This window comes from Lepus europaeus, chromosome 11 (assembly GCF_033115175.1).
Source record: "Lepus europaeus isolate LE1 chromosome 11, mLepTim1.pri, whole genome shotgun sequence".
Taxonomy (NCBI): domain Eukaryota; kingdom Metazoa; phylum Chordata; class Mammalia; order Lagomorpha; family Leporidae; genus Lepus; species Lepus europaeus.
Genome location: NC_084837.1, coordinates 104,933,665 through 104,954,540, shown reverse-complemented (window position 1 = coordinate 104,954,540; position 20,876 = coordinate 104,933,665). Strand labels below are relative to the sequence as shown.

The following is a 20,876-nucleotide window of genomic DNA, read 5'->3' as shown; positions in this document are numbered from 1 at the left end:
GGAAGGCGGCCTGGGCGCGCGCGGGCCCCGGCTCCGCCGTCCAGGGCCCGGGGATGGGGGCAGGCGAGGCTCGGCTCGCAGGGACCCCCCCGAGCGCCGCCCCCTTCCCAGCTCGGCCCGGGGGTCCCGAGTTCGGGTCCGCGCGGCCGTGCGCCCGGGGGAGCTCACTGCGCCGAGAGCCGAGCCCGGGGGCGGCGGAGCGCAGCGCGGGGGACCGCAGCCCCGCTCCCCACCCGCGCCCACCCCCGGAGCCGGCGGCGGCGGGCGCCCCGGAAGGCCGCGGGGATGCCGGGCGGCGGCGGCCGGGAGCGCGGAGGCGGCGCCGCGAGGGGGAGGGGCGCGGCGGCGGCGGCGGCGGCGGAGGAGGAGGAGGAGCCGGGCCGCCGCCGCGCCGCGCTGACAGCGGCCCGAGTAAACAAGCCGCGCCGCCGCGGCCGGGCCGCTGCCCCCGCCCGAGCCCGAGCCCGAGCCCAGGCCGAGCCCTGTCCTGCTCGCCGGCCGGGCCAGGCCGCGCGCCGCCTCGCCGCCTCCGCGCCGTGACGCCGCTGCCGGGCGCGCAGACCGCGCCGAGCCAGGCCCCGCCGCCGGGCTCTCCGCGCGGCCGAAGGGCGCCGGAGCCGCCGCCGCCGCCGCCGCCGCGCTCGCCCGGAAAAGTTTCCCCGCCCGGGCTCCCTGGGGTAAGCAGCGAGGGCCGCGGAGCCGGGCCCCGGGGAGCCGCCGCGCCGGGCCCCGGCCCCCAGGGCGAGCCCCGCGGGACGGGAGGAAGCCCGCAGCCCACCTGCGCGCCGGGCCCCCGGCCCGTGCCGGTACTTTTCCGCTCGCGGCCGGGGCGAGCTCTGTGACCTCAGGAAGCCGCCCGCAGGGCCCCGGGCTGGCCGAGGCGGGAGAGGGGGCAGCGTCCCGGAGGCGCTGGGGGCGCCCGGGGAGCCGCCGCCGGCTCGCCCCCTCCGCGCCCCGGGTAGGGCCTCCGTCCCGCCGGCCGGGCGCAGCGGGCATTATCCACGGCCGGGCCTCGCGCCCGCCCGCCCGCACACCTGTGTGGCGGGAGGACTCAGGTGCGGGGGGCCCGCGGGCCGTGGCAGGCCGGCTCGGGGCCTGGCGGAGGCCCCTGCTGCCCGGGGACCTAGGGCCGGCCTGCTCGCCCGCCAGACAGCTCGGGGGGCAGTCGCCTTTTGCTCAGTGTCCGCGTTGCCACCAGCCCCGTGCGTCCTGGCCGTGCAGACCCGCGTCTGGGGGATCCTCTTGCTGACCTGGGAGACCTCAGGTGTTCTGGCCTAGCCAGGGCCGGGCGCCTGCCGGCCAGGTGTGTGTGTGTGTGTGTGTGTGTGGTGGACACAGCATGGGAGCTGGCCAAGCCTGGGCTCCTCGCAGCCATGTCAGCCTAGATTGCACTTTCCTAGTGGGTTCCTTCGTGAGACTTGATTTCACGAAAGGGATTTTTCTGTGGCTTTTTTAAAAAAAAAGTTTGAAAACCACGGGTCTAGCAGTTTTTACCACCTAGGAAACAGGCCCAGAGAGAGGAAGTGACTTGTCCTAGGTCACGCAGCAAAATAGTATTTGAGCAGGGGCCGGGAGGCAGAAATTCACGGGAGCCTCCAGTGCCGGTGACAGGACCGGCCTTGCCGTTCTTTGCCGGAGAGAGAGAGAGACCCATCGGCTTCCCCGGTGGCTGTGTGCGGGCCTTGGGGTCCACTTTGGGTGTCCTGGAAGAGCCCGTTGTGTGGGGGAGGTTCTGAGGCCTCTGAAGAGCGCACAGCCCGGGAGAGGGCCCCCAGCTGGAAGGGCAGCCCCAGCCCAGAGCCGAGTCCTGGAAGACAGGTCCTGAGTGGCTAGGAACAGCGAGCGAGCCAGCGATTCCTCCCAGTTAGAGACAACTGGGACTCGGTGAGTCAGTGTCTGGGCTGGGGGTGGGGAGAGGCCCATTCATTCATTGTTCTCAGCCCCTACTCTTTCGGAGTTGGGGGGGGGGCACTGTCCTGGATGCTGTCTCCGGGGTTCTGGGTACCGGAAGCCACATCCTCCCGGGCACCGTGGCTGGGGGTGCTGGGCTGAGAGCCCATGCCCTCTTTCGTAGGGGACTGTTCCGTTGTGCCTGAAGCCAGCCTTGCGGGGTGCTGCAAGATAATTAAATAGTTGGTTAATCACCTCTAACGCCAAGCAGCTGTGGCTCCTCCTTCAGCGTGCTGGAACCTGGGCTAGACCCAGATGGACTCAGCCTTGAACTGGGGACTCGGGCTCCAGGCACTGGCGCGATCAGGGAGCTCTGTGCAGTATCTGCACCCAAGAAGCAGCTTTGTGGCAAGAGAAGTGGGGGAGAGGCCCACGTCCTCTGTTAATTGAGAGGTTTGGGGTCCCGTGGCTCCCAGGGCTGGGGCAGTGGGTTGTCCAGTCTTTGCTCAGGCAGGCTTTACCCAGCCACCCCCGGGGCTGTGGCTCCCAGGCCAGCCAGGAAGCCCTGTGGACTCTGCCCGTGGGCGCCTGGAGGAGCTGTGCTGTGGATATCTCCTGCCATCAGCTGTCAGGTTATTTTGGTGTAAACTGAAAATACTCCAGGAACTGTGTGTGGCATACCCCCCGCCTGCAGGGTGGGAGTGCCGCAGCCAGGGAGGCCCTTGCAGAAGCGAGGGGTGGGGGTGGGATGGGGGTTCCCCTGGCGAGCCTGCTCTCCCAGCTCCCCCGCCTGTCCGGCAGAGCTGCTTAGAAGTGGTACCCTGGGAAGCCCCGCGGGACCCCTGCCAGCTCTCCCCTAGCCCAGGGGCTTGGTTTTTGGGGACAGTTATGTGGCCCCGTGGACAGAGAGGTCCCAGCGTCTCTTTGCTGAAGGAGGGAAAACAACAGGCGGACTATTGATTCAGCCTCACCTTGGCTCTCCTGGCGCAGCAGCCACTGTTTGCCCTGGCTGCCCGGGCTCGGGTTACGCAAGGCTGGTGGGCGTGGAGCACGCAAGGGGGCAGTCAGGGGGCCCCCAGGCCCCTGCGTTCCCCAGGAAACAGTAGAAAGAGCTTGGGCGCCAGGCTCTGCCAGCAGCCGCTGTCTGGGTTGCCACAGGAGGTGCAGCTCTGTGATCCTCCTGTACCCAGAGCTGGGGGCCCCCCAAGCCCCATCCCAGCCAGGGTCACCCGTACTTCCCTCCCGGGGGCTGTGGGCTTTGCCAGTAACGCCCCCCGGTGGCTGAATCTGTTCTGTTGAACCAGGCATCCCAGTGAGTTGTGCAGATGATGTTCCTTTAAAATAACTTTAAAACAGCGATGTTTTCTTCCTTTGTGGAAGGTACCTGGGGGGTTGTGGAGAGCATACAATGGCACGGGGAAGAACGTAGCAGGTTCTCGAAATTTCGGTCACCATCCCCGCAGGGACCGTTGTGAACGTTTTAGCGTGTGTCCCCTCAGATTTTGTTTTGAGTGCTGTAGAAATGGGCGTCGTTCACCTGGTATTTAAAAACGAGGTGAGACGCTGTGTCCGTCCTGCTCTGTCGCGTGTCCCGTTTTCCTTGGTGACAGCAAGGACTCGTTTGTCATTTCTGATTTTGAGTGACTGGAGCCTTGATGTGCTTCGTCCCATTCTCGGTGTCACACTTGCTGGGGGTGGAGCGCCATGGGGAGTCCATCTGTCCCTACTTCCGGCTGACGAGGGGGTGGGACCAAACTTCTGGGACATTCTCCTTTTTTGGTCCCCATCCCCTAGCGCCCCTTCCAGGCCGGGGCTGAGCCGAGGGGTGGGGAGGGCATCTTCCCTCCCTCCACGCCCGGGAGGGGCTGACTTCCCCCCCCTTCCCTCTCTCTTTCCTTCCAGAGCCTGCAGCCGCCCTCCTCCCATCCTAGCCCTGCCCACCTCGGCCCCATGCCCCCACCAGTCAGCCCCGGGCTACAGGCAGCGAGCAGGCACGAGGAAGCAGAGGCCTTGTGACCAGGCCCAGGAGACGGGTGCTCCGGGGTCCCAGCCACCTGCCCCCTCCATGGAGCTGAGGCCCTGGTTGCTATGGGTGCTAGCCACAGCAGGAGCCCTGGTCCTGCTGGCAGCCAACGCCTGTAGCCAGAGGGTCTTCACCAACACATGGGCCGTGCGCATCCCCGGGGGCCTGGCGGTGGCTGACAGTGTGGCGCGGAAGCATGGATTCCTCAACCTAGGCCAGGTAGGTGTTCCTCCGGGAACTGTCAGGCCGGTTTGCTGGGGCGTACGGGCGGCCAGTGGGGCGGGCGCCGTGGCTTTAGCAGCAGGTCCCTGCTGGTCCCCTGTGTGTGTGCTTGCTGGGCCCCGGGCAGGGAGCCGCTGTCCACCCCCGCCCCCGCCTCCCCGGGGACTGACAGATGGGAAGCCCAGCTCAGTCTCCCTGCTCTCCTGCAGATCTTTGGCGACTATTACCACTTCTGGCATCGAGCAGTGGCAAAGCGGTCGCTGTCGCCTCACCGCCTGCGGCACAGCCGGCTGCACAGGGAGCCTCAAGTGAGTGTGGCCCTGCCGCCTCCCACCGCTTCCCTCTCCTTCCTCTGCCCCCACCCACCCATACTCTCTCTCCTTCCCTCCCACCCAGGTCCAGTGGCTGGAGCAGCAGGTGGCAAAGCGACGGAGCAAACGGGATGTGTACCAGGAGCCCACGGACCCCAAGTTCCCCCAGCAGTGGTACCTGGTACGCTGCCTCTGTGGGTGCTGCTCCTCTGTCCGGGAGCTCCCGTGGGGGGGGTGAGGCCGACTTGGAGGCTCTGTCCGATTCTTTGGCTTTGCCGCTGCCGGGCAGTCTCCCCGGCCCATCCCGCTGAGCCTGGAGGTTGGCCCCCACCCCGTTGTGGTGGAGAGATTTGGGGGTGATGAAGGGACACCCACGGCAGCCCACCCTCGCACGAGCAGCCACCTCTCCTAAGCGGCCGGGGCGGGTGTTTCTGCAGTCTGGTGTCGCTCAGCGGGACCTGAACGTGAAGGAGGCCTGGGCCCAGGGCTACACGGGGCACGGTATCGTGGTCTCCATCCTGGACGACGGCATTGAGAAGAACCACCCGGATTTGGCAGGCAATTATGTGAGGAGGCGGGGGAGGGAGGCGGTGAGCACAGTGATGGGCGGGCAGGGGCTGTCCCGTGGCCAGTGTGGCCAGCAGGCTCCTGACCACAGCCTCGTGCTTCCCAGGATCCTGGGGCCAGTTTCGATGTCAATGACCAGGACCCTGACCCCCAGCCCCGGTACACCCAGATGAACGATAATAGGTAAGAAGCCGAGGCGCCCGTCCTCAGCCTCCCCTCTTACCCTGAGGGTACAGACGGGCCCCACCTAAGAGGCTGCAGGCTTTTTCCACGGTGGGTTTGGTCGGAGTAGAGAGGCGGGGCCGTGCGCACGTGTGGGGCGGTGGTCACGGTGCTGCACTAGGTGTGTGGTTTCTTCCCGCTCCTCTGGCTGCACCTGCCATGCCCTGTCCACCCCACTAACACTGTGCTCTTGACCCTGGCAGGCACGGCACGCGGTGCGCAGGCGAAGTGGCTGCAGTGGCCAACAACGGTGTTTGCGGTGTGGGCGTGGCCTATAATGCCCGCATTGGAGGTGGGTGTGGCCTCATCCAGGTGGGCGGGCCCTTCCCGGAGGAACCTTCCCTGCCACTTCCCCTCTGGCCCTGCCTGCCCTTCCCCACGGTGGACACTTGTGACCTGGCAGATACTCTGAAGAGGGCTCTTGGGGACTCAGAGCTAGACCTGGGGCTGGTGGGGAGGGTGGACACTTAGCGGCGTCTCCCGAAGTCCTCCAGTGGCAGGCCGTGGTGGCCATGCTCCAGAAGCACCCTGTAGTCCCATCGTGTGGCCGGGGGTTTCCCAGCATCCGCCTCGGCCCTCCCGGGCGTCCCCCGGGTGCTCCTGGCAGCCAGACCCACGCAGCACCCTCTTCCCGCCCCCTCCGCGGCCAGGGGTGCGCATGCTGGATGGCGAGGTGACGGACGCGGTGGAGGCGCGCTCGCTGGGCCTGAACCCCAACCACATCCACATCTACAGCGCCAGCTGGGGCCCTGAGGACGACGGCAAGACCGTGGACGGGCCGGCCCGCCTGGCCGAGGAGGCCTTCTTCCGAGGGGTCAGCCAGGTGAGCCGGGGGTTCCCCACCCAGCCTGGGGGCCAGCCTTCCCTCAGCTGTCTCCCTGGTGTTTCTGTTTTGTTTGGCTTATTCTTGTATTTAAGTTTTTAAAGCTTTATTGATTTGTTTTTCTTAAGATTTACTTATTTTTTTGAAAACGGAGAGATACCGGGACCTTCCATCCACTGATTCACTCCCCCAAGTGACCACAACAGCCAGGGCTGGGCCAAGCCGAAGCCAGGAGCTCCATTCGGGTCTCGCACATGTTAACGGGGAGATGGCTCAGAAGCCAAGCTGAAACCAGGAGCCAGGATCTCCATCCAGGTCTCCATCAGCTACCTCCCAAATGCATGACCAGAGGCTGGCTCAGGAGCACAGGGTAGCCGGCACTCAAACCCATTCCTGTATTGGATGCAGGCACCTACATCTGCTCCACTTCTGATCCAGCTCTCTGCTGTGGCCTGGGAGAGCAGCGGAGGATGGCCCAAGTGCTTGGGCCCCTGCACCCGCGTGGGAGACCCGTGTGAAGCCTCTGGCTCCTGGCTTCAGCCTGGCCCATCCCTGTTCATAAGGGCCATCTTGGGAGTGAACCAGTGGGTGGAAGATTCTCTCTCTCTCTCTCTCTCTCTCCCCAGTAACTGACTTTCAAATAATTTTTTTTTTTTTGACAGGCAGAGTGGACAGTGAGAGAGAGACAGAGACAAAGGTCTTCCTTTTTGCCATTGGTTCACCCCAATGGCCGCTGTGGCCGGCGCATCTCGCTGATCCGAAGCCAGGAGCCAGGTGCTTCTCCTGGTCTCCCATGCGGGTGCAGGGCCCAAGCACTTGGGCCATCTTCCACTGCCTTCCCGGGCCATAGCAGAGAGCTGGCCTGGAAGAGGGGCAACCGGGACAGAATCCGGCGCCCCGACCGGGACTAGAACCCAGGGTGCCGGCACCGCAAGGCGGAGGATTAGCCTGTTAAGCCACGGCGCCGGCCTCAAATAAATTTTTTTAAAACATATTTACTAAACATTAAGGGACAGAAAAATAGTAAAGTTAAACAAAAACCCTTGCACGTATGAAATGCATGAAGTTTATATACCTTAAATAAAAGATTTCTAGGTTAAAAAAAAAAATCCCTCCTGCATCCTTAGGTGGGTGTGTTGTGACGCAGCGGGTTAAACTGCGATTTGCAACGTCCTCATCCCATGTCGGAGTGCCAGGTTCAAGTCCTGGCTCCTCCACTTCCAATCCAGCTTCCTGCTAATGCATCCTGGGAAGCAGCAGAATACGGATCAAGTGCTTGGGTCCCTGCCACCCGCCTGGGAGCCCTGGAGGGAGTTCTAGGCTCAGCCCTGCATGTTGCAGGCATTTGGGGGAATGAACTGGCAGATCGAAGATCTCTTCCACTCTCCGTTTCCTCCCTCCTTCTCGCTCTCTCTCTCTCTCTCGTCATTCTGTCTTTCAAATACATACTTTTTTTTGGAAAGCGGTCTAAAAGCAGAGAGTCGCCGCTGTGAGCATTTTGCTGGTGATCGCCATCCGGGGCTTGTGTGTGCAGACAGACATGGCTCTCGCACGTGCAGTGACCCCAGGGGAGCCCCCGGGGAGCCTGGGAGGCAGACAGGAGGTCCCAGGGACCACGTGTCTCCCTTGAGTCCCGATCCCGAGTGACCCCGGCCCGCTCTGTCCGCAGGGCCGAGGAGGGCTCGGCTCCATCTTCGTCTGGGCCTCGGGGAACGGGGGCCGTGAGCACGACAGTTGCAACTGTGACGGCTACACCAACAGCATCTACACGCTGTCCATCAGCAGCGCCACGCAGCTGGGCAACGTGCCCTGGTACAGCGAGGCCTGCTCGTCCACGCTGGCCACCACCTACAGCAGCGGCAACCAGAACGAGAAGCAGATCGTGAGTGCTCCCCGGGCTGTGCTGACCTGAGCGGCCCCTCCCGAGCCACCCAGGGGAAGCGCAGGCTCTCCCGGGAACGCGCTCTGCTCTCACCATCCCCCACCCCACCCCATTTCTCGGGGAACTGAGGCCTATGCAGTGAGCTAGCGAGGCGGCAGACGGAGCTGCGGCATCTCGGCCCGGCTCACCAGACCATCCGTGGTCCCCAGTACCGGTCGGCAGGAAGGGGAGGGCAGGCAGGTGACTCCGCCCCTCCAGCCGGCCCAGGCCTCAGCGCCACTGTGCCCCTGGTAGGTGACCACCGACTTGCGGCAGAAGTGCACAGAGTCTCACACGGGCACCTCCGCCTCGGCCCCCCTGGCAGCCGGCATCATCGCACTCACCCTGGAGGCCAAGTAAGCGGGCGAGGGGCTGAGGGGCGGCCCTGGCCCCACCGCGGTCCCTGCAGGGCCACCCTGGGCCCGGCTCCGCTCCACAAAGATTGAGGCCCGACCTCTTCTCCTCCGCAGTAAGAACCTTACCTGGCGTGACATGCAGCACCTGGTGGTACAGACCTCAAAGCCGGCCCACCTCAACGCTAACGACTGGACCACCAACGGCGTGGGCCGCAAAGGTGGGCAGGGCGGCCCCCGGGGCTGGGCGTGGGGGGTGGGGTGCCTGTGCCTCTCAGCTGACCCCACATCCCCCGCCTCCACAGTGAGCCACTCCTATGGCTACGGGCTACTGGATGCAGGTGCCATGGTGGCCTTGGCTCAGAACTGGACGACAGTGGCCCCCCAGCGGAAATGCATCATTGACATCCTCACGGAGCCCAAGTGAGGGCCAGCCCTGGGCCGGGGTGGGGGCGGGGCCGCAGGGGACCCTGCTGGGCCAGGCTGACCGTCCCCGTGCTCTCTGCGCAGGGACATTGGGAAGCGGCTGGAGGTGCGCAAGACGGTGACGGCGTGCCTGGGCGAGCCCAGCCACATCACCCGGCTAGAGCACGCCCAGGCTCGGCTCACCCTGTCCTACAACCGCCGCGGCGACCTGGCCATCCACCTGGTCAGCCCCATGGGCACCCGCTCCACCCTGCTGGCCGCCAGGTGCTTGCCCCATCCGGCCCCTGTCCGTGGGGCACTGTTGGCACTGGGGGAGGCGCTGTTGTGTCTTGGGGGACTGTGCACCCACGTGATGCCAGTCGTGTGCCTCCCCTCTGCAGGCCGCACGACTACTCCGCGGACGGCTTCAACGACTGGGCCTTCATGACGACGCATTCCTGGGACGAGGACCCCTCCGGCGAGTGGGTCCTGGAGATTGAGAACACCAGCGAGGCCAACAACTACGGTACTGGGGTGGCCCTGGGGGCGGGGGCCGGGCGAGGGGCCAGCACCCTCTTACTCTGCTGCCTCCTGCGCCCCGGCACAGGGACACTCACCAAGTTCACCCTCGTGCTCTACGGCACGGCTCCCGAAGGGCCGCCCGCGCCCCCGGAAAGCAGCGGCTGCAAGACGCCCACGTCGAGCCAGGCCTGCGTGGGTCAGTAGTGGCCGCTGTTCTGGTTTGGGGGCTCGGGGCGGGGAGAGACCGTGCTCGGGAGGTCTGATGGCTGACACCCCGCCCCGCCTTTCTCTTCCACACCACAGTGTGCGAGGAAGGCTTCTCCCTGCACCAGAAGAGCTGTGTCCAGCACTGCCCGCCGGGCTTCGCCCCCCAAGTCCTCGATACACACTACAGCACCGAGAACGACGTGGAGACCATCCGGGCCAGCGTCTGCCTCCCCTGCCACAGCTCGTGCGCCACCTGCCGGGGGCCGGCCCCCACGGACTGCCTCAGCTGCCCCAGCCACGCCTCCCTGGACCCCGTGCAGCAGGCGTGCTCCCGGCAAGGCCAGAGCAGCCGTGAGTCGCCACCGCAGCAGCCGCCGCCGCTGCCGCCCGGGGCTGGGGGGGAGCCGCGGCTGCAGGCGGGGCTGCTGCCCTCGCACCTGCCCGAGGTGGTGGCCGGGCTCAGCTGCGCCTTCATCGTGCTGGTCTTCGCCACGGTCTTCCTGGTGCTGCAGCTGCGCTCCGGCTTCAGCTTCCGGGGGGTGAAGGTATACACCATGGACAGAGGCCTCATCTCCTACAAGGGGTTGCCCCCCGAAGCCTGGCAGGAGGAGTGCCCCTCGGACTCGGAAGAGGACGAGGGCCGGGGCGAGAGGACCGCCTTTATCAAAGACCAGAGCGTCCTTTGACGCGCCCACTGCCCGCCCCGCGAGCCGACCCCCTCCTGTGGCACTTTTTACTTCACCAAAGTATTTTTTTATCTTGGGACTGGGTTCAGGCCCCAGCTGGGAGGCCAGAAGGGCGGCAGAGACTGCGTCTCACCCCCCCAATCCTTGGGCCCAGCTGGCCGGGGGTGGGGCGGAACCAGCTGGGGGACAGGGGAGGGCCTCCATCCACCCCAGCACCTTCTGCGGGTGGAGGAAGCAGCGAAGCCTCTGGGGGCCTGGCTGGAGTCCTGCCCAGTGGAGGGGCAGCCCCTCATTTTCGGGATTCCTGGCCCAGGCTGCGGCTCTTGCCCCTCCCCGTCCCTCTAAAGCAATAATGCTCCCCGTCCAGGCAGCAGGGAGACTGGCCTAGGAGGGATTTGGAGGCGGCGGCCACCTCTCCAAGGGCTTTCGCATCCCTTTCACAGTCCCCCAGCTCTGCTGAGCCTCGGTGGAAGCGGCGATCATAGGAAGGGACCAAGGTGAGGCAGGTGCCCCCCATCCGGTGCACGCCCTGCCTCCGCACTCCGTGCCCGCGCCGCAGCCGGCGTCCCCACCGCCCTGCTCTCTGGCACCCCCGCCCCGCCAGGGCCCAAGTCCCTGTATTCTGAGCCCGGGGCCGCCTGGGCTGTTGGCACTCACAGTCCCGGAGCCCCTGGGTGGCGGTGGAGAGGGACGGTGACCCGCTGGCCTCTCCGCCCGCCGCCCGATGCTGCTTTCCCCTGTGGGGATCTCAGGAGCTGTTTGAGGATATATTTTCACTTTGTGATGATTTCACTTTAGATGCTGATTTTTTTTTTTTTTTTTGTATTTTTAATGGGGGTAGCAGCTGGACCACCCACCTTCTCACACCCACTGACCACCCTGCCCTTCCCTGGCTGCCCTGGCCCCAAGGTGCGGGGGCTGCAGCAGGTGGCTGAGGACTGAGGAGTAGCTGAGCCCCAAGTCCTGAAGAGGCGGGCTCCAGGAAGGGGGGCCACGGCGGGGAGGCAGGCTGACATCTGTGTTTCCAGTGGGGCTCAGCGTGCCAAGGGCCCACGTGTGGGGCGCTGGCTCCCCACATGCCAGGGGTGGGCAGGTGGTGGCACGGAGCCCCCTCCAACACTGTGCCCTGGTGGAGAGACGCACCGGCCTGCCCCCAACCCCCTCTTCTGATGTGCCTTCTGCACCCCTCCCAGTAGGACAATCAGCCCCTCCCACCTGGGAGTCCCCGTTTCTCTCCCCTTGCCCTTCCTAGTACCCAGCCACCTGCCCAGGGGTGCCCCCTCCTCCCTACCCCCTTTCCCCTCGTGGCCAGCCCGGCTGGTTTTGTAAGATAACTGGGTTGGTGCACAGTGATTTTTTTTTTTCTTGTAATTTAAACAGGTCCAGCATTGTTGGCTCTATTTAATGGACACGAGATAATGTTAGAGGTTTTAAGGTGATTAAACGTGCAGACTATGCAAACCAGCCCTGTTCTCCAGTGTGGTGCTATTCTTCCTGGCTTGGGCTGGGGATCCAAATGGGGATTGGGGACCTGGTGGGCCTGTCTAAGCATCCCACCTGCGTGTAGGTGGGCCCACGGCAGTCTCCAAGATGCCGCAGGTGCACTGCCGGCCATGGCGGGGGCAGTGATCCTTGGGCCTGGGGCTCAGCACTTGGCTCCTGAAACCCTGGTTTCCACCAGGGTACAGAGCAACTTCCCCTAGGCGGGACTGACCAGGAGTCTGAGCCTGGGAGGGGGCTCACCTGGGGAACTCCATACCTTTGCACGCCCCCCCCCAGGTTTCCCTTGGGACAGAAGCCTTGTTCTGGGGGGAAGGGCGTGGGGCCCTGGGGAGGGGGCAGGCCTTGACCCGTTCGTGTACTTGGGAATTTTATTCAAATGGAGAGCATGGAGCCTGAGCCCTCCTTGGGGAATCCAGCGACCCCCTGCCTCTTCCGGGCCGCCCGGTGTTCCCGGGCGCTCCCCGCACAGCCATTCTTTCCCGGCCCCCTCCTCCCTTCCGTTTCCGTGGCCGCGGGCCGCCTGGGCTGCTGCCGCCCAGCACGGAGCAGGGGGGCACTCCCGCCCGCCCCTTCCCCTCCCGGGCCCGCCCAGGGGCCTGAGCCAACCGAAACCGCGCGAGGAGGAAGCGCGGATTCAGGAACTGGCCGGGGGTCCGGCTGGGGCCCGAGACGGTGGTGGCGGCCCTGGAGCAGCTGCTCGCGCGGTAACCAGGCGCGCGCGCGGGGGTGGCAGGCGGGAGCTGGGCGCGGGTGGGGGCCGCAGAAGGGCGGGGGCTGGCTAGGGCTCCAGCCAGGGCCCTCGGCTGCGGCAGGCGTGGGGTAGAAGGGCCGCAGAGGGAGGCTCCAGGCTGGTTCCATTCCAGGCCCCGGGAAAGGGACCTCAGGGGCTGGGGTTGGCCTGGGGAGCACCGAGGGCTGGTCCTGCACCCCCACCCCCGCCTGCCGGCCGCCTGCATGCCTGCAGCTCCTCCAATCCCGGCAACCCCGACTCGGCCCCTCGCCCTTCGGCCAGCGGCTGCCTCTCCTTGGGTGACCACCTCTGCCCTGTCCCCAGGAGGGCACGATGGGCTTCTCTTCGGAGCTGTGCAGCCCCCAGGGCCACGGGGCTGTCCAGCAGATGCAGGAGGCCGAGCTGCGCCTGCTGGAGGGCATGAGGAAGTGGATGGCCCAGCGGGTGAAGAGTGACAGGGAGTACGCCGGCCTGCTGCACCACATGTCCACACAGGACAGCGGGGGCCAGAGCCGGGGCCCTGACAGCCCCATCAGCCAGGTGGGCCTCTGCGGGGTTCTTCCCTCCTCCCCCAGAGCCCTCTGGAGGGCGTGGAGCCTTGGCAGGCACCGGGCATGAGAGCCATTGTCCCCCCTATCGTCCCCCTGTCCCTGCCTCCGGCATACCGTGCCGCAGTCCTGGGCGGAGATCACCAGCCAGACGGAGGGTCTTAGCCGCTTGCTGCGGCAGCATGCGGAAGATCTGAACTCGGGGCCCCTGAGCAAGCTGAGCCTGCTGATCCGGGAGCGCCAGCAGCTGCGCAAGTCCTACAGCGAGCAGTGGCAGCAGCTGCAACAGGAGCTCACCAAGGTGGGTGGGCGGCCTGGGCTTCTCTTGTCTACGTTCTGAGCCCGAAAGAGACGGTTGTGCACGAGAGCCCCTGGATTTGCAGGGCGAGCGGGGGAAGTGGAACTCCCTGACCACAGGCCCCGCCAGGAAGGGCCTTGCTTTCACCCTCTGCAGCTTCCTCCCTGCACTGGGCTGGCCTGGGGCAGGGCCTCTCTGGGGCACAGTGCTGAGAGGGGGGTCTCATTGTGAGTTCCGCCTCCTGCGGTCCGAGAGAGGGAGCAGTGATGAGGGCCAGCGTGGCTGTGGCCAAGGCAGGCTGCTCCCCGGGCCCCAGAGACTGGACAGCAGCGTGGCTTCCTGGTGGCCTGGTGCTCCCGCTGTGAAGTCAGCCAGCCCTGGAGCTCCTTAGCCGCCCTCAAGGCTGCGTGGCTTTGGCCTTGGCTGTCTGTTTATCTGAGTTCTCCCATTCAAGTGTACTGCTCAGCCTCCCTGCCACACCCCTTCCACCAGCAGAGGGCAGGACCCGGCCCCTGCCATGGACCCACAGCGGCCCCCCGTGGCCAGTCAGGCTCCATGTCTGTCTGTCTGCGTCCCAGATGGTCTAATTCAGCGGCCTGCCCGTTTTTAAAGAGAAAAGTTTTCCCACAGCAAATTTTGTGTGTTTTCGTATCATCGGTGACTACCATAGAGCCACGGTGGCGAAACTGAGCCATTGCAGCAAGGATCCTGTGGCCTGAGAGCTTCAGATACTTTAACTCTGCGGCCCTTGAAGCCAAAGACCCATGGAGGCTATGAGTTTTGCTCAGTTACAGAAGGGGGAAACTGAGGTTGAGAGGTGAGGACTGGGGCATGCCCGGTGTCTGCCTGTGTATAACAGCAGCCCTGGGCTGGGAAGTCTGTGGTGCCCCCACCAGGAAGATCACGTGCAGGGGCCAGCACAAAATGAAAATGGAGGTCCCTTGGTAAAAAATTACTGAGAATTTCATAATGGCGGCCATGGGGCATGGGGACCGCTCTGCGTGTGGAGCCCCGCGTGACTGCCGGCAGGTCATGGAGGGCCCCTGGCCATCACCCTCAGGGGCCTGTCCTTAACTCTGATCTTCGTACGCGGCCTGGGGTGCTGCCTGCCTCCAAAGCAGGTTCTTTGTAGGGCTTTACCCTAGGCAGAGGCTTCCTGCTTGGCTGGGAGAGCTGCCTCCCCTCTCCACACTGGCCTCTCTCCCTCTCTCCCCCAGACCCACAGCCAGGACATTGAGAAACTGAAGAGCCAGTACCGAGCCCTGGCACGGGACAGTGCCCAAGCCAGGCGCAAGTACCAGGAAGCCAGCAAAGGTTTGCAGCTTTCCCTGCTAGCGGGAAGGAGATCCTGGGCCCCTGCTTCCCTGTGCACGGGGGTCAGGGGCAGGCCTGTGTGCTGTCACCCATACCCGCCCCCGTCCTACCTGGCAGACAAAGACCGCGACAAGGCCAAGGACAAGTACGTGCGCAGCCTGTGGAAGCTCTTTGCCCAGCACAACCGCTATGTGCTGGGTGTGCGGGCCGCCCAGCTGCACCACCAGCACCACTACCAGCTCCTGCTGCCCGGCCTGTTGCAGTCACTGCAGGACCTGCATGAGGAGATGGCGCGTGTCCTGTAAGCCACAGCCCCTGCCCTCCCCCGCCAGCCCCGCCAGCCTGCCCCGTCACAGCCCTTGGCCTGTTGTGTGGTTATGTGAGAGCAGGCCTGGAACCAGTGGACTTCAGTCCAGATTCTGTTGCACCCGGGGGCCCCTGACCCCAGGATTTTTCCCAGGCTCTGCAGAGAACAATGTAGGCAAACACCTTTGTCCTCAGGCATCAGAGAAAGAGGAAGTGAGGGGACGTGGGAGTGCGGAGGGCGGGAGAGGAGGTTCCAGGTGCAATGGGGTGGTCTGGGAAGGCCTCTTTGAGGCAACCACAGGAAGACTATTTCAGAAGAAAGGACAGCAGGTGCACAGGCCCCCAGGCGGGAGAGTAAGGAGCCAGCAACGGAATTGCTGCTGAGCTAGGGAAGGGCAGAGTGGGCGTGGGCTCGGGGAGCCACCGGGTGCCAGAGGACCTAGCAGCCCACGTGAGGACTTGGGCTGTGGGTGCAGCAGGAGTGTGGCGTGATGGGACCTGTTTTAGCAAGGCCACTCTGGCCGCAGAGACAGGCCTCTGCCGGCAGGGACCGAGACAGGCGGGCCAGAGAGAGGCTCTGTGGGAACGGACAGAGAGTCGGGTTCTCTTTCTGCTAGCGGAAGTGGGGGTGTCTGAGACGGGTTCACTGGGGCCTTTGGATTGGGGGGGGCGGTGAATGTGCGAGGCCGGCGTGCTCTGCTCCTGGGGGTCCACGGCACGTTGATGGCCTGCAGCTGCCCAGTGCAGGGAGAGGGTTGGCGCTCACGTTTGCTGAGCGCTTCCTGTACACCAGCCCTCACACCCTGCATCTCAGTGGCTCCCTCTGTGGCTTCCAGCGTCGCGTTTTGTGCATCAGAGGGATTCAGTCATTTGCCTGAGGGGGCGGGGCTGGCTCAGGAGGTGAGGCTGGGGATGGCGTAGCCACAGCACTGACCGCGGCCCTAGTGTCCAGGCTGAGCCGGCTGTGCTCACCCAGCCCTGACGGTGGTCCCGTCTCTGGGGGACAGGAAGGAGATCCTGCAGGAGTACCTGGAGATCAGTAGCCTGGTGCAGGATGAAGTGGTGGCCATTCACCGGGAGATGGCTGCAGCGGTCGCCCGCATCCAGCCCGAGGCCGAGTACCAAGGCTTCCTGCGCCAGTATGGGTAAGCCCGCCCTCTCATGCCTGCCGGGCACGGGGACTGCTGGCCTCACGGCTGAGGGGGCACTGTCCCCACACAGGTCCGTCCCCGACATCCCCCCCTGCGTCACCTTTGACGAGTCGCTCCTCGAGGACGGTGAGCAGATGGAGCCCGGGGAGCTGCAGCTGAACGAGCTGACTGTGGAGAGCGTGCAGCACACGTGGGTGGTAGCCGGGCGCCGGGCTGGGCTGGGGGCCTGGCATACCCGGGGCTCACAGGGCCAGGGCTGAGCACACGGCGCTGCCTCTGCGGGCCACGGCTCCAACACTGCATTTCTCTCGGCCTCAGATTGACCTCGGTGACAGATGAGCTGGCGACGGCCAGCCAGGTGGTGCTGAGCCGGCAGGAGGTGGTCACTCAGTTACAGCGTGAGCTCCAGGAGGAGGAACAGAACACACACCCCCGGGCCCGGTGAGCGGGCTTCCCCTCTCCCCACCGCCACCCGCCTGCCTCTTTCCTGCTCTCCCCAGCCCCTCTCTCATCCCAGCCCCCCCCTGCAGGGTACAACTGTTGGGCAAGAAGCAGGCGCTGCAGGAGGCGCTGCAGGGGCTACAGGGAGCACTGTGCACCCAGGCCAAGCTGCAGGCGCAGCAGGAGCTGCTGCAGGCCAAGCTGGAGCAGCTGGGCCCCGGCGAGCCCCCGCCTGTGCTGCTCCTGCAGGATGATCGCCACTCCACGTCGTCCTCGGTGAGCCGCCGCCGCTGCTGCCGCTGCGCCCGCCACCCCCTCCCCAAGCCTGGCCACCCGCTGACGTCTATCCCTGGCCTCAGGAGCAGGAGCGAGAGGGGGGCAGGACGCCCACGCTGGAGATCCTTAGGACTCACATCTCGGGAATCTTCCGCCCCAAGTTCTCCGTGAGTGGCACCCAGCGTGGGGCTGCACCTCTGCCCATCCCTCCCCACCCCCACCCTGGGGGGGGCAGGCTGGGACTCAACTAACCCCCTCCCTGTGTGGCCTACGGGCTCAGTCAGTGTGGCACCCTAGAGAGACTCCTAGCCCTGCTACTCTTGTGTGCCCCTCTCCCCCCAACTCCCATGCACTGCAGGGACCAGCGCAGCCGTGGTCAACCCCCGGCCTTCCCTCTCCAGCAGTGGGCAGCCCATGGCTTGCAGGACAAGGTTTGGGGTCAGCCAGCCGGGGGTCCCCGTGCCAGCTCTGCCCAGAGCCTGCCTGGGCCAGGCTACCGCCTGCTCCAGGGGCCTATCTCTGGCCTGAGTGGCCCATAGGTGGTTGTGAGGACAGAGAGTGTAAGGGACGGGAGCAAGAGACCCCTCGCTGGCCCCGTGGCTGAGCCACCCCCCACCCACCCACTCAACCCTCCACTGTCCCCGCCAGCTCCCGCCACCGCTGCAGCTCGTTCCCGAGGTGCAGAAGCCGCTGCACGAGCAGCTCTGGTACCACGGGGCCATCCCACGGGCCGAGGTGGCTGAGCTGCTGACGCACTGCGGGGACTTCCTGGTGCGGGAGAGCCAGGGCAAGCAGGAGGCCGTGCTGTCGGTGCTGTGGGACGGCCTGCCCCGCCACTTCATCATCCAGTCCTCGGACGTGAGTGAGCCCTCCAGGCCTTGCCCTCTTCACACCAGACCTGGTGGCCGGGGGACGAGAGGCCGTGTCCCCTGAGAGTGGGTGGCCCGGGTAGGCCTGTGCCTTTCCTGCCCTCTGCCCCTCTCTCTCAGCCACGGAGGCTGCTGACCCCAAGCGCTCCGCCCCACAGAACCTGTACCGACTGGAAGGGGACGGTTTTCCCAGCATCCCCTTGCTCATCGACCACCTGCTGCAAACCCAGCAGCCCCTGACCAAGAAGAGTGGTGTGGTCCTGCGCAGGGCCGTGCCCAAGGTGAGCCTGCACCCGGCCTGGGCTGCCTGTGGTGCGGTGGGGGCGGGGGGTGGGTCAGACCCACCCAAGATCAGAGCAGGAAGGGCCTTCCAGGTCCTCGTCTCCATGCAGGGTACAGGGTGACCCGTCAAGGCCGCTGTCACCCTGGGAGCCACACATGTGGGGCCTGGTCCCGGCAGCCAGCGGGGTGTGGTCCTCGCACGCCCTGTTAGAAGCCCCGCACGTGCTGACTCCAGGGGACGGAGGACTTTGCGACAGCGGTGGGCAGCTGGCGCTTTGTGCAGGCCCAGTCCAGCGCCCCTTCTCCTCACTGACCCCGAACACTTCCTCCTCCCCAGGACAAGTGGGTGCTGAAGCACGAGGACCTGGTGCTGGGCGAGCAGATCGGGCGGGTGAGTGCGCCTGCGCCAAGCCTCCCGGCACCTGCCGCTCCCTCCCACCCTGCTTCCTTGCAGCCCACGGGTCACCCCTGAGCCCTGCCCTCCCCGGTCCTGTTCCTTCCTCGCTGCCCAGCCCCCACCACCCAGGGTCCACCAGGAAACGGGAAGACCCCCTGCCCCAGAGACTTGCCAGGGGGCGGCTGTGCTGCCAGCTCCCCCAGCCCCAGGCCCCAGCACCACCCCTGCCGCCTCCTCCGTTAGACTGAAGGGACGGTGACTTTGCGATCTTGAACGTCACTTCTCTAAGTGAGCATGGCGTCTCGGAGGTCCCTGCCTGGGCCCCGCGCTGGCGGGCATGAGGCAGCCATGCCCGGGAGCAGAGGAAAAGATGGCCGCCCGGCGGAGGCCTTGGTAGGAGCCCAGGACCGTTTCAGGGGAACTTCGGGGAAGTGTTCAGCGGCCGCCTGCGAGCTGACAACACCCTGGTGGCCGTGAAGTCCTGTCGTGAGACCCTTCCGCCCGACCTCAAGGCCAAGTTTCTGCAGGAAGCGAGGTGGGCCATCAAGTTCATGGCCACCCCAGGCTCCAGGGCCACGGGGCTTCCTCTGAGTGGCCCAGCCTAATGCGCGTGGCTTGGGTGGTGTCATTTCATCTCGAGCTCCACCCTCGCCCCCCACCCGCACCCCACAGCACCCATCCCCACCCCCAAGGCCAAGGTAGAGGCTGCCAGGGCCCCCGCTAAGGCCACACTCTGGCTCCCCACGGGCCGCCCTGGGCCCCCGGGAAGGGGGGTGTCTAAACAGCAGTGCTCCCCGCTCCCAGGATCCTGAAGCAGTACAGCCACCCCAACATTGTGCGCCTCATTGGCGTCTGCACCCAGAAGCAGCCCATCTACATCGTTATGGAGCTAGTGCAGGGTGAGCCTAGGGGCCTGACCTCCAGGGCGGGGTGGATGTGGGGGGCTCAGCCCCCCAGGCCAGGCGGCTCAGCGAGCGCCCCACCCACCCCCCTCCCCAGGGGGCGACTTCCTGACCTTCCTCCGGACGGAGGGGGGCCGCCTGCGGGTGAAGACCCTGCTGCAGATGGTGGGCGACGCGGCGGCTGGCATGGAGTACCTGGAGAGCAAGTGCTGCATCCATCGGTGAGCCGGCAGCTCCGGAGGTGGGGGCCGCCTCTGCTGAGAGACCAGGAGTGCCCCCCCAGCCCGGGGGCCGAGGAGCAGCCCAGGCCCAGTACCCCCTGCCCTGCTCTGCTCAGGGACCTGGCTGCTCGCAACTGCCTGGTGACGGAGAAGCACGTTCTAAAGATCAGCGACTTCGGGATGTCCCGGGAGGAAGCCGACGGGATCTATGCAGCCTCGGGCGGCCTCAGACAGGTGCCCGTGAAGTGGACGGCTCCCGAGGCCCTTAACTATGGTGCGGTACCAGGCCTTCCTCCTCCTCCTCCTCCTCCCCAGGGGCTGACGTGGGCCGGGCCCCCGGGCCCGCACGGCCTCTCACGCAGGCCTTGCCTGCCCTGTAGGCCGCTACTCCTCGGAGAGTGACGTGTGGAGCTTTGGCATCCTGCTATGGGAGACCTTCAGCCTGGGGGCCTCCCCGTACCCCAACCTCAGCAACCAGCAGACCCGGGAGTTTGTGGAAAAGGGTGAGGTGGTAGCAGCAGCCAGGGCCAAGCCCTGCTCCTTGGCCCCTGCTTGGGCCTCTTCCTGTCCCCGGGGCGGAGTGGAGAACCACTCGGTAGCTATCCCTGCATGATTTGATTCACTCTTCGTGCCTTGTGAGGTGGAGGTTGATGGAAACAGTGAGGCCGGCGCAGCTCCCGCAGCCTGCAGCTAGCCAGCAGTACCTGGGGTGCCTGGGGTTAGGACCCAGGCCTCTGTCCCTGGGGTCTTGGAGGGACCAGAGTGGCGTCAGGGGAGCCTTATGGGTTTTTTGAAGCTGCTCCTTTGGCTCCCAGAGGCTCTAGCCATCCCCCCAGACCCAGTCTTCACGCCTGGCGCACTGTGCCTGTCTTCACAGGGGGCCGCCTGCCCTGCCCAGAGCTGTGCCCTGACGCCGTGTTCAGGCTCATGGAGCAGTGCTGGGCCCATGAGCCCGGGCAGCGGCCCAGCTTCAGCACCATATACCAGGAGCTGCAAAGCATCCGCAAGCGGCATCGGTGAGGCCGGCGCCCCCTCTTCAAGCCAGGGGGCGCTGCAGGCGAACACGAACCTCCCAAGCAGCTCCGGATCACATGGCGGTTCACCGTCCCAAACTCCGGACGCCCGCCCGCCGCCCTGCACCTTCCACGGCTTCCACTTCAGCAGAAATAATAAAGCCACGTGTGCCCAGCCAGTGCTCTCGGCCTGTGCTCTGCCTCGGAGGGCAGGAGGGGCCTGCACGGTGGTCGTGGGGAAGGAACGCAGAGCTGACCGAGCTGGTAGCCGTTGGATGGGAAGACACGGGGACGAGAGAGGGGGATGAGCTCTGGGCTTTGAGCAGATGACAGCGTCGGCCCCTGAAACAGGATCCCAGGAAGAGGAGCAGAGCCACGGGGTGGCTGCTGAGCCTGGAGACGGTGCCTGTGGATGTCAAGTGTGGGTGGAAGAGTCTGGAAGCCCAGATGGAGGCAGGGGCTGGCGCGAGGGG

The 20,876-nt window shown here is 65.6% G+C and overlaps 2 protein-coding genes across 2 annotated transcripts; both read left to right on the top strand.

The window, feature by feature from the left end:
- The first annotated feature begins 582 nt into the window (after positions 1–582).
- FURIN (furin, paired basic amino acid cleaving enzyme) lies at positions 583–11,616 on the top strand. Its single transcript, XM_062206280.1, has 16 exons — positions 583–677; positions 3,793–4,132; positions 4,345–4,443; positions 4,532–4,627; positions 4,884–5,012; positions 5,120–5,196; positions 5,439–5,527; positions 5,886–6,058; positions 7,728–7,940; positions 8,235–8,335; positions 8,450–8,553; positions 8,638–8,755; positions 8,843–9,022; positions 9,139–9,263; positions 9,345–9,455; positions 9,563–11,616. Exons 2-16 carry the CDS (start codon positions 3,956–3,958, stop codon positions 10,150–10,152), a joined length of 2,382 nt encoding a protein of 793 aa, XP_062062264.1. The 5' UTR covers positions 583–677; positions 3,793–3,955; the 3' UTR covers positions 10,153–11,616.
- Positions 11,617–12,283: 667 nt separating this feature from the next.
- Positions 12,284–20,570, top strand: FES (FES proto-oncogene, tyrosine kinase). Its single transcript, XM_062204837.1, has 19 exons — positions 12,284–12,359; positions 12,710–12,925; positions 13,061–13,234; positions 14,449–14,545; positions 14,663–14,846; positions 15,859–15,996; positions 16,073–16,192; positions 16,321–16,443; positions 16,533–16,719; positions 16,803–16,886; positions 17,368–17,577; positions 17,747–17,869; positions 18,208–18,261; positions 18,684–18,802; positions 19,072–19,166; positions 19,267–19,390; positions 19,507–19,664; positions 19,771–19,893; positions 20,268–20,570. The coding sequence occupies exons 2-19, from the start codon at positions 12,719–12,721 to the stop codon at positions 20,408–20,410; spliced, it is 2,463 nt and encodes an 820-aa protein (XP_062060821.1). The 5' UTR covers positions 12,284–12,359; positions 12,710–12,718; the 3' UTR covers positions 20,411–20,570.
- The last annotated feature ends 306 nt before the right edge of the window (positions 20,571–20,876 follow it).

Excerpts from the sequence above, each read along its gene's own strand:
- FES (XM_062204837.1), top strand. The coding sequence starts at position 12,719 with ATGGGCTTCTCTTCGGAGCTGTGCAGCCCCCAGGGCCACGGGGCTGTC. Across the intron at positions 12,926-13,060 it reads CTGACAGCCCCATCAGCCAG|TCCTGGGCGGAGATCACCAG; the intron begins GTGGGCCTCTGC and ends ACCGTGCCGCAG. Across the intron at positions 15,997-16,072 it reads GGCTTCCTGCGCCAGTATGG|GTCCGTCCCCGACATCCCCC; the intron begins GTAAGCCCGCCC and ends GTCCCCACACAG.
- FURIN (XM_062206280.1), top strand. The coding sequence starts at position 3,956 with ATGGAGCTGAGGCCCTGGTTGCTATGGGTGCTAGCCACAGCAGGAGCC. Across the intron at positions 4,628-4,883 it reads TCCCCCAGCAGTGGTACCTG|TCTGGTGTCGCTCAGCGGGA; the intron begins GTACGCTGCCTC and ends GTGTTTCTGCAG. Across the intron at positions 9,456-9,562 it reads GTCGAGCCAGGCCTGCGTGG|TGTGCGAGGAAGGCTTCTCC; the intron begins GTCAGTAGTGGC and ends TCCACACCACAG.